Genomic DNA, 12,430 nt, shown 5'->3' on the forward strand with positions numbered 1-12,430 from the left:
AAATAGACTTTAAAAACCCGGAACATGCTCGCCACAAACCTCACCTCGCGAGGCAAAACGCACGCTCCACCTCGCGTTAGGCCTGGCGACGCAAGCTCTAACGCGAGCTAGAAAGCTTGCTACGCCTGATTTCGTTCTGATGCTATTTCAATTAGCCATTTGCTGCCTAACTTTCTATTCTCGTTTCTATTCACTTTTCTTGCCTTTCTTCTTTCAATTATTCTTCTTTTGTCCCCTAATTAAATCATCACAACTTCATTCTTGTAGTGTATAAAATATACATAAAATCTCTACTTTGCTTTCAATTTTGTATTTAACGTACCTACACATAAAATAAACTCAATTAAGTACAAGTATAGTATAGTTTAGCATTAAAGCACTTAAAATGTAAGTTAAATAATGCACTAAAATAGGGAATTATAGCCGAACATCATGTAACAACAAAGTCACTTAACTATGCCTATAGCACTCAAAAAGTCACTCAACTTGATTTTCCAAAATTTGGATTGCCAAATACCTATTTTACGCTTTAAATTATAAGCATTTATCTTCTTTTTATTTTATTTTTTAACTTTTTGATATTATGATTTTTTTCCATTTTAATTTATATTATGGCTTACCTATATAATAAATAAATTTTATTTATAAACTAAAAAAATAAAAAGTATTTAATCATATATAATGTTGGAATAACAAAATAAATTAAAAAATTAATTAGAATAATTTGTTCGTAATAATTTTAGTATTAACAAATAAGTACAAAAAATTATTTACACAATTGAGAATGAAAGAAAATAAAGGTTTTAAAATATATATTCTATCCACGTAATATAAAAATAATTATTTAAATAAAGGTATTTTTATAATATATTATATATTCTTGAAAATTATGCTCAGTTATATTATTATTTCGTCATTATATGAGCTGAAAACTAATTTTTTCTTTTTTATTTAATAAATAAAATATATTTATTCTACAGGTAAGTCCACAATGTAGATTAAAAAGAGAAAAAATTATAATGTTTAAATTAAAAAATTGATAATTTAGAGGGTAAAATAGGTATTTGACAATCAAAAATTTGGAAAATCTAGTTGAGTGACCTTTTGAGTGCTATAGGCATATTTAAGTGACTTTGTTGTTACAAACGAAAGAAAAAGGGAAAAAGGTCAAATTTGTCCCTCTACTTTATAAAATTATTCACGTTTGTCCTTAGTTTTACTATCCGTCCAAATTTGTCCCTACCGTTAAGAAAGTAAACAAATTCGTCCCTAATCCTAACAGAATTCCAACGTGGCACTGGGTCTCTTTTTTTTGACTGCCAACTAGGCAAATTTTCAACCCAAACTAATAAGATCCGCTCCTATTATCTGATCCGACTAGCCTAATCCTTTTTTTTTTGGTAATTAAATACTAGCTAGCCTAAATCCTTATTTCTATCGAAAATCAATAACAAAAAGAGATTCAGTTTTTGAACCCAAGAATACTAAGAATCCAAATTAAAAAAGGCCTAAGAAAAACACAAAAGAGAAAGTTAAATAAAGTTTTATCTCCAGAAAAAAAAGTTTTACATACATTAATGGAGATGGGTTTTGGAGCTTTAACATTTCAATGGCTCAAACCAATCTGATTCAATACATCCAAAGATTTGCCCATAAATTTTTTGGGTGTCAAAGCTGTAATTTTAGAGGCCTAATTGAAGAGGGAACAAAATAACCTTTCTCTGTTATTGAAAAAGCCCTTGCAGGAACCAGAAATAGAAAGTCCAGTTTTCAATGAACACACCATTTTTTTCTTCCTAAAGATCCGGCTATTAGTCAAGGATATAACATCCAACAATAAATTCCCACAAAATTCACCTACCCTTTTGGATCAAGAATCAATTTATTCGAATAGACAAGAATGGAGAAACAAAGCACTAAACTTTTTGAATAGGTAACGACTGGTTGTGATGCAAAAATATGGGTTCTTTTGGACCAGTATAAGGGCGAAAATATATTGTGGCAGAGACGAACAAATTAAGAAAGAGAAGAATTGGTGGGGAGAATAATCTTGTTTTTAGGCTAGTCGGATCAGATAATAGGAGCGGATCTTATTAGCTTGGGTTGAAAATTTGCCTAGTTGGCAGTCAAAGAGAAGAGACTCAGTGCCACGTTGGAATTCTGTTAGGGTTAGGGACGAATTTGTTTACTTTTTTAACGGTGGGGACAAATTTGGACGGATAGTAGAACTAGGGACAAACGTGAATAATTTTATAAAGTAGAGGGACAAATCTGACATTTTTCCCAAAGAAAAATGACTTTAGCAGATAATTTGGGATAGTTGAATAACCATTTGAATAATAAACTCATTAGTCATGTCGTCGAAGTTTTGGGTTAATTTTTCAATTATTTTTGTACCACTGAAGTTGTAGTAGAAGACATCTACATTAATAAGGCTTTAAAGCACGCCTTAAGCTCTAAGGCTTGCTATTTTATATACCCGCTACTTCTCTTAATATAGGATTTGTCGAGAGTGTTACATATCAAATCAATAGTAATGTATTATTTTTTTATCCATCACATTGTATCTTAATTATTGTTGTTGCTTGTTGCTGGCACCAGTCTTAAGGGAGCTTTGACAACTTCCGTAGGTTCTACCGTTCTAGCTGCTGATGTTTTTTACCATTATATATTGGACGATAAGGAAAGGGAAAATTACCCACCGAGAAAAATAAAAGGTTCAAGAAAAAGAAAAAAAGGAAAGGGAAAATTAAGGGGCTAATGGAAATCGCTTCCACACCTAATGGTTGGAAGATTGCTACTCTAGATTATAAGTTGTTGGTGTAGATTTACTAGGACATCATTTCTGCTGCTGTCCACGAATTTATATTAGGATCTGCCTCTCGCATCTCACTGCATTTTTTGGTATAGGGGTTTTGTCCCTTTGCTCTAATGTTTGTTGTGTTGCTTTATGTCTCTCTTAAAAAGCTCTACCGATTGTAAGGAGGACTGATTCAGTCATGGTAAAAAGCTGTAATTATTGGATTAGTTTAATCTATTTCTTTAAAAGCATCATTCTAATATAATGACATTTATCGAACAACGTAATGACAATTGATTAGTCCGAGCTCTGAGATTCCCAACTGGATAATGACAATTTATTAGTCTGAAACGAATGATAAACAATATAATTATATTATATATAATAATATAATAATGATGATAATAGATTCGATCAGAAGTAAACTCATAATTCATTAACATGAGGCAAGTGGACAACAGATATTTCTCCCTCTTCACTTCCGTGTGAGATCGATTTTACAACTGATTTTAGAACATAAACGTAAAATTACAGATAGTCCCTAACTTGTTTGGGACTGTTGTTGATGTTGCAGATACAACAAAGAGGCTGAAAGAATTACAGGAAATGAAACTAAAGGGAAAAAGAAACATGTGGTAATTAAGGATTAGATGCATATCTGGAACAACCCAAAAAACTGATGATTTTGTTGGCAATCGAGGATTTCAACATGAATGGCAGCTCTCTTCCATCCAAATCACAGCTCAATTTTCCCTGTATGACGGATAACAAAGCATGTGAGGGGTTCCCTTACAACCCAACATTTTATTATTGTAATTTACGCAGCAACATGTCTCGTGCACCATGTACATTTATTAGCTGAGGAAATCAAAGGACAAGAATTGAGAATAATTAATGGACAGAAAATGTGTATCTATGTAAAAAGATAAGAACTATCCACGGAAACTGCTGGATCGGTGCCATGAAATATTTGATAAGAATCACCAGCTGGTTACTGAATACTTTTTTTTTTATAATGGTTGAGCCGAACTAGCTCGCACACACCTCGATAAATTCACCGGGTACTAGCTACCTTCGACCAACACCGATCCCGGATAACTCTATCCACCAAGGCTTAGACACAGATGTGAAGAACTAACCTACTGTATTAATCTCCACTAGGATTTGAACCTGAGACATCATGGTTCTCCACCCACTTTATTGACCACTAGGCTACATCCTTCGGTGCAGGCCGGTTACTAAATACTTTCTCTTGTCCATATTATCTGTCTTATAAAACTTTTGCACACCCCTTAAAAAAAACAGAGGCGGAGCTAGCCCTTCAAATATGGATTCGGCCGAACCCAGTAACTTTGTCCAAACCCTGTATTTGTCTTAAAAAATTATCGAATTATACACAAATTATTAATTTAGAACCTAATAACTTAAAAGAATTAGAATATTGAGCCCATGAATTTCAAATCCTGGCTCCGCCTCTAAAGAAAAACATTAACAATAGATTCTATCATAAAAATTTTGTCTAAATTATCCTTCACCTCTCCTTAAACGTCTCACCTAATTAACGCTAGACTATTTGAAATAGTAAGGATAGATTTGAAAATAGAACTTAATGAATGAGTTCTTGTTTCTATAAAACATCAAACATTTTAAGACAAATGTTGTTTGCTAAATCAACTAATATTTGGAAGCAGAGGTAGCATCAAATAGGGAGTTGCAAGGAGGAGAAATAACATACCAGATAAATACAGGGTCAAAAGTTTTTAGCCAAGCAGCAGTACATCATGCTTGGACATAGTCCACACCGTTGCGCTTACGTTTGTTGGATGCTGAAAAGAAGCATATCTGAGCCCACGATTTCTTCTGCTTAACTGGCTGTGGTTTCACGTCCCTCTTGACAGCAAGATCAGCCATATACTGCACAACAGCCTGAGGAGCAAAACAAACATTAGTGAGCCATCTATCAGAACTAATTGAAACAATTAGTTGCAAAAAGAACCCCAATTAAAATCCAGAGAGCATAATAATAGTATAAAATAAAAATTAAACACACCTGTGCTCCCATCTCAACAATATTTCCTGGTGGCACTTCCAAAGGATTTCCTGCTGTTTTTAGGACGCGCAAATGAGAAAGCATCCTGAACGAATCTGGAAGAATTCGAATCTGGTTGTTACTCATATCCAACTCCTCGAGCATCTCAAGGTTTCCAATGGACCTAGGGAGTGATTGCATGTCTGCAAAATTGTTGCTAATGTTTAGCTTTACCAGTGTGGTAGCAAAGCACAAGCTCTCAGGCACTGACTCAAGTTCATTGAAACTAACATTGAGCTCTTTCAAACTTGTTAAGGATGCCATAGTCGTAGGCAATTGCCTGATGTTATTGTATCGCACTGACAGAATCTCCAAAGAACCCATTCGTCCCACAGCTTCAGGAAGGGCTTTAAGACGGTTATAGTCAGCACGAAGCTCCTTGAGCGGAGTACATTGACCAATAGAGTGAGGAAGTTCCTCAAGCTCATTAGTCTCGACAATCAATTTTCTGAGACTGACAAGGGATCCCACTGTCTCTGGCAGCATCGATAACATGTTAGAGCTCAGATCAAGTTCCTGAAGGCGAGCTAACCTTGCAAAAGTCGAAGGCAATGACTTCAGGTTGTTTCCATTTAGGTCAAGAAAGACCAAGTTAAGCAGATCTCCTATTGAATCGGGCAATTCAACAATTCTATTTCCGTGCAAATCTAGTTTTTGCAAAAATGAAAGGCCCCCTATCGTAGTCGGCAGCACAGCAATTCGATTCTCAGAGAAATCTAAAGTCACCAAATTTGATAGCTTCCCTAGCGAATCTGGAACCCATTCTACTTGGTCCGACAATTTTCTTCGAAGAATAAGCTCCTTAGTTCCCTTTTTGGCTGATACTTCTACCAAACTAGCAAGCTTTATCAAGCTCAATTTTTCACCATCTTGACCTACAGACAGTGCTTCTCGATCAAACTAAGAATTTCAAATAAACAGAACCAAAACAACTAGACATAATTTCCATATTATAGGCAACAAAATTCTTCAATTAACTTAAGATTTCATACATAGTCCTAACAGGTCGGATGTAGCATTAAAGTTATGTGTTCATCCGAACTGAGTAGTTTTGGCTAAGATCCTGTACGTGTGTTAAAAATCCACTAAATAAGTACAGAAAGTAGATTTTGAACCCAGTAAATCAGAAAGGTTGTGGTAAAATTTCAAACTCAGAAGTTCAAATTCTAAAAAGTCCTAACACACACACACACACATACAGATACACAAACTCAAACACACACACTAATGAGCCTAACGCAAATTATGGTGCAGGAAATAGATTAAACTTACCAGTACTGGGTTTCAAACTGGAATCGACAATCTGAGGCGCTGAAGAAGCGTTCCCAGATCGAACCCCAAAGCTAACTCCATCTAATTGAAACGTGGTTTTCGCCTTCTTCAAGTAACTATCATCTCTCGTAACTAGTTCAGACACTTTAGCAGGCTCTTTCTCGCTATAAAAGCTGGACGAAGACGTCGTAGTAGTGGTTGTTGCAGTCGCCGGAGAACTGAAGCTGCTGCCAGAGAAGGACGACGAATTCGCCAAAGACAAACCACTCGAATTCCTTGAAGATGCTGAAGATGTATTATTAGCTTGAGAATTCGATGACAGGCATTTCGAAGCTCTCTGGATCAATTCGTCGAACAAGTAGTGTGCATTCTCGAGATCTAACAGTTTTAATGATTCTCTCTTCTGTTCTCTACTCTGAAAATCAACTAAATTCCTCTGCATCTCTTGCAGTATTTTGAACAGCTCTTCTGGAACATCTTTTCGTTTGTTTTGTTTAGCAATAATTTCCATCCTCGTTTGTTCCTCTTTTTCCACGGTTTTTATTAACGCTTTTGCTGCTTCTACTTCATCAATCCCTGGCCTTATTGGTAGAGATTTGTTAATTTTCATGAGCTCTTCCACTACCTCGTCAATCGTCATTGTTAAGGATCCCATTTCTACAATATCACTCTATGAATTTGGTCGAAAGAAAATAAACAGAATGTGAAAAAGGACCTACACACAGAAATCCGCCCACAGTTTCCAAAAGTAAAGTGAAGAAAGACAATTTCGCTTTCTCAAATCAACTACAGATCAAGTAATTGAGAAAGCCATTATTGATTTTTCTTTCTAACGAAGTTTCTAGAAGCGCCAGTCAGTGTTGACAAGAATACTACAAACGTTAATCACACCAAAATATAGAAAACAAAAGCTTATTTTTCGTGTTTTATACAGTGAAAAAATGACTGTTTAGAAACACGCAAAGAACAATGGTTTCTTTTTTAACAGTGTATGAAAATATGAAGAGGAAATGGAGTGAAGAAGAAGAGTTTTGTAGAGAGTTTGGTTTGATGGAAAATACAAGTATATTAGCTTGAGGGTGCCTATTTATTTATACAGATAAAGAATAATACCACTGCCGATGGTTTTGTTGATGCATTATTAGCTTATAGCAGTGAAGAATGAATTTATGATAAATAATGTAGTAGTAAGATTTAATAGTTTGATTAAAAACAAGAATATACCACTGCCATTGGCTGTTGCTAATGGTTTTTGATGCATTATTAGCACTCCATCCTCCAATTCATGTGATTTAGTTTAACTATGAGCAGAACTTCAAAAAAGAAAGAACATTTTGATATTAATGTGTCATAATATTTGTGTGACCGTAAAGCTGTGTCAATTGGTTTTGTGGCTCTTTACAAATTTATTTTTAATTTTATGACATTACCTTTTTTTTTTTTAAATATATGGAAGATTTATTTTTACAAGTAAAAGATCTGTCTTTTAAACGTTAGAGATGTAAAAAGGTCATTTTCTTAATTATAAAATTATAAAGGAGTATGATGTACAAATAACACCTATAAAGCTTCTAATATAAAATGTTTAAAAGTTACATTCTTTTCGTAATGTAAAAATATATAACATTATATTGATAAGCAAATAATGTCACATAAAGAAATCCGAAAGAGTTAACAATGAAGAACGAATTTATTATTAAAAATTTAATTGAAAACAAGAAACAGTGAGACTGATCGGTTAATAACGATATATCTGTTGCGGCGTTCGCTTCTAAGTATTTATTTTGGTCCAGCACTGTAGCAGCATCCAAATGCCAAAAGGTGAAAAAGCTTGGACGTATATTTGGAATTTTGGATCCGTCCGAACACCTAAGAATACAAAAAGCAGTCATTTTTCAGAACTATATATATATGGTGTTATAAAATAATAAAAGAAGAAGAACATTATTGCAGAGAAAAATAGAGAGAGAGGATTCTTATTGATTTGGAGTAAATTACAATGGAATAGAACTCTCTATTTATAGGGAGAGAGTGACTTAGCCACCAAGTAATAAACCCTAGAATCTCTCTAAATATAGACATTCACCATAAGTAAAATTCTATTTATAACACTCCCCCTTGAATGTCTATTCAACAGATAATATGCCCCGTTAAAACCTTAACTAAAATAAAACCCAATGGGAAAAAAATTTCTAGAAAAGGAAAAAGAGTACAAATATCTAACAATACGCCTTTTGGTTGCCTCGTTAAAAACCTTGCAAGGAAAACCCAATGGGACAAAACCTTGTAAGGGAAAAAGAGTACAACGCGTATTAACTCCCCCTGATGAGAGCATCATTCACATCCTTAAGCATTTGCATTCCAATCTTGTGCACCATCTTCAATAGATCTTTGGTAGAGATTTGATGAACAAATCAGCCATATTAACTTGAATGAATATATTGCACCTTGAAAATCCTCGCTATCACATTATCATGCTTATAGTTATAGCAAGATACCTTTGTGCACAAATTGCACTTAGGATGTGATCATTCGTGACCAAAAAATTCTCCAAGAATTGCATATGCTATCAGCATTTTAAATAGTTCATGGATTGCCATATAAGTATAGTCAATAAGCCATATAGTGGACTTTAGATGCATATCAAGTTTTCATGTCATGCTAGACATATAAGATATCGAAAACTGATTGCACATACCATTGACTTTATACTTTCAAGTGTTTGAACTGCAGTTCCAAAACTACATGTCTTTCATATGAAACCAATTCTACTTGAATTGTTTCTATAGACGTAAGATCCTCATATATATTTAGCGTTATCATAGATGTTGTCGACAAACATTCTATATCGGTTTCAATATTTTTTCATAAAGACATAACATAGAGATCTCTTCATTCATATTTTCAGGTACCTGAATCTCTCTTGAGATTTTATGAAGTGTTATGTCAAGTGATCTTCTAGATCACTTGCCTCCTTTATTATGATCATTTTGATCATAATTTGCTCATCTTCTTTATCAAGAAGTTTATTTGAAACCGATTGTCTATACGCTTTAAGTTTACCATAGACTTTGTCTTTCTAGGACTTAATAGGAGCATTTGCAATGAGAATATAGCTACTTTCTTTGGGTCAGCAAATGTGTCTGGCATGCTTTGCATTATATTGCACATGAATTATCCTTTTATGAACTTCAAGTTCATATTATCTTATTCGAGGATCTAGATGTACAAATGATAATTCATTCCACGTAACCTTTTCTCAACCGTTTATCATGTCTTCCCCTCATGTTAGAAAAACTAACTTGTTACCTCAACTTTGAGAATCCACCTTTGTGCGTTATGGTGTTAATCAAAATATACACCGCACATCAATAATAATAAGATGGAATTATTTGGTTCCTGACCCTGAACCACTTGTGAGGGGAGAAAAAAATATACTTTCGTATATAACGTATATCAAACTGATATATATAACTTTGTTCTCATAAGCAATTGTTTAGCTATTAAGTAGAGGCACTTAATAAATCATTTCGCTAAACGAACTGTGATGTAAACCTACTTTTCAAGATGAACTTCTTGAATAAAAAATCTGAAAATTATGCTCGAAATTAAATTATTGAGCAAGTTACCTCGCAAAACATCATGTTGCGGGTTAATAATAATTGCACATGTAATCATCTCATAGATTCATCTTATGTGGTATACATGGCAGGTGAATGGGCCCATATTCACCTTTGATATTTCCAGCATTCATGGGATTCAACCCCAATTTTAGTTGGTCTATTAATTAATGAGAACAAGTAACATAAGAGAATTCATAAAGAACTTTCTAGTTCTTTATTATTTACCCATGTGAATTCTCTATTATTTTTGCACATCATACTTAAATTGATATGGCTAAACCAATTATGCCAACTGAATAAATTATCAATATTGATAAACTTCAGGTTTACACCATGACGTGTGCAATTATCAATAAACTCCAAGTTTATTATGATATAGGTTTTTATATCAATAAACATCCACTTTAGTGTGGTATTCTTTTATTTGTGTAGTACAAACTGGAGAATAAAGCGGGTAGCTTTTCACATACATATTACCCCGCTACAAGTTGTAGTAATAGAAGATATTAAATCTTTCCTTTATTTATAGTCTCAATATAATCAACCGCTTTCTCGTATACTTTGGAAACTGACTAAGTTTCTTTGAGACTTACTACAATACAATACCTTATTGGTAATCAATTGTGTTTCTCCAAAATAGTAATAATTGGCTCTTCCAGAGCTCTCAATTAATTTGGTACTACCACATATTCATCAACATCCATATGGTGAATATCTCTTTTAAAGAGAAAGTTATACCATAATGGTTATGGTCAAAATTACATGCAAGATCTGTTTCTTGCATTATTGTTGTCTTTTAATAATCACAATGCCAAAAATATTTTGGCATACAATAAGTACGTGACCAATGACCATTCATGCCATAATAATGACATTATTTTCTTATATCATCTCAAACCTCCTTCTAGAGGTGAGTGTGGTATATTCACTACCACTAGCACGTTCATATTATTCCAAGAATGAATATATATTCATAAATAAGATGTTGTCACATTCACATCATGAATGGACCATAATCATCTATATGTGCTTTATAAAATCTCATGTCAAATCGATGACAAATATTTTTCACAGAGTGAAAGATTATTTTGAAAATCCTTATTGTTCTCATTACCACAAATGATGACGATTATAATTTCGTCTATTGCCACGTCCATATCCATTGATACATTCATAGTAATAATTTTGTCTTCTTTCAGACTTATCACATACTGCTATCACATTCTCTTAAGGGAATGAGAATGGAGCAAATTCAATGGGACGGGTTTTCAATTCTTTGCCCACAATCATACATGAATTTGATCATGGCGAGGCATAGAAATTTTACCACTTCAGGTAGTTATAATTTCTTACAAACTCCATTAGAGTTATAATCAAACTTTGTTGTCTTTGCTTGTATTTAAAATCAAAGTATAAAATAAAAGAGAAAAATACGGTAAAATACTTACCTAAAATCCAGAATTTAATCATGAAGGAAGTTCATGGAATAATTGACAATCATTATGCTCAATCCCAAAGCTTCTACTCAATTGGTTAGAGTTTCGTGCTGATAACGTGTTATAAAATAATAAAATAAGAAGAACACTATTGCAGAGAAAAGTAGAGAGAGAGGATTCTTATTGATTTGGAGTGAATTATAATGGAATAGAACCCTCTATTTATAGGGAGAGAGTGACTTAGCCACCAAGTAATAAACCCTAGAATCTCTATAAATATAGACATTCACCATAAATAAAATTCTATTTATAACATATGGGAAATTTTCATAATATCTTTTAGTAGAAATTAGTCATCTATAGATACCATTTGCTATATTACGGATTATAGATACCTTTTCTGTGGTTATAAGATGTATTTGATGTATTTAAGCTATTGTATTCATGAATACAGTAGCAAAAATAGGCGTGAATCAGGGAAGTCGAGCTAATCAGTTGTTGTATTCGAGTGTATTCGACTGTATTCATGGAGTGAAACGTGGGATTACAGCTGGACAGATTATTGTATTCGAATGTAATCGACTGTATTCACGGCGTGAAATAGGGAATTACACTGTTTTCAAAACGGAAAGTGAATCAATTAACATAATAGACTCCTAATATAACTCAACAAACTCAATTATAACACATAAATTTTGTATTTTCAGTTATAAAAAAGATTCTCAACCGAAAAATACACCAAAAGTATAGCGAGACAATTGAATACAATGAAATACATAAAATACATTGAAATACAATGGAAAAAAAGACGGTGAATATGAAATACCTGGAATACAACGAAATACATTGAATTACAATGGACAAAAAAGACAATGAAATACATGAAAATACATTGAAATATATTAACAGAAAATCAAGTTGCTCAGCCCCAAACTCCGTCGCCTTTGTTCAAGAACAAACCTAATTTCAATGCAGAGCGTTAGAGCGTTGTGCTCGGAAGTTTAGTGGTAGAATAAGACATACGACTAATTGATCATGGTGGCAACAGCCATTCAGCGCAGGCCTATTTGCTCTAATGTGGACAGCAATGGCTGGGTGACTTCTACTAATTCAGCTTTCCATTACTTTCCTCTTGAAATGGATTTTTTCTCTTTTGATTTCTTATTTCCGCTTTGACGTAGGCGGCCAGAATTGACATTAAGTTGATTGT

At 33.5% G+C, this 12,430-nt stretch overlaps 1 protein-coding gene across 1 annotated transcript; it reads right to left on the reverse strand.

Moving 5' to 3' along the window:
* Positions 3,210–7,276, reverse strand: LOC109212019 (plant intracellular Ras-group-related LRR protein 4-like). The gene is made up of 4 exons (XM_019375633.1): positions 6,162–7,276; positions 4,851–5,764; positions 4,536–4,726; positions 3,210–3,553 (listed from the first exon to the last, which is right to left on the reverse strand). The coding sequence occupies exons 1-3, from the start codon at positions 6,814–6,816 to the stop codon at positions 4,580–4,582; spliced, it is 1,716 nt and encodes a 571-aa protein (XP_019231178.1). The 5' UTR covers positions 6,817–7,276; the 3' UTR covers positions 3,210–3,553; positions 4,536–4,579.

The sequence above is a fragment of the Nicotiana attenuata genome, chromosome 2, assembly GCF_001879085.1.
Source record: "Nicotiana attenuata strain UT chromosome 2, NIATTr2, whole genome shotgun sequence".
NCBI classification, from domain to species: domain Eukaryota; kingdom Viridiplantae; phylum Streptophyta; class Magnoliopsida; order Solanales; family Solanaceae; genus Nicotiana; species Nicotiana attenuata.

Excerpts from the sequence above, each read along its gene's own strand:
- LOC109212019 (XM_019375633.1), bottom strand. The coding sequence starts at position 6,816 with ATGGGATCCTTAACAATGACGATTGACGAGGTAGTGGAAGAGCTCATG. Across the intron at positions 5,765-6,161 it reads CAGTTTGAAACCCAGTACTG|GTCAAGATGGTGAAAAATTG; the intron begins GTAAGTTTAATC and ends CACTGTCTGTAG. Across the intron at positions 4,727-4,850 it reads TTGTTGAGATGGGAGCACAG|GCTGTTGTGCAGTATATGGC; the intron begins GTGTGTTTAATT and ends TTTGCTCCTCAG.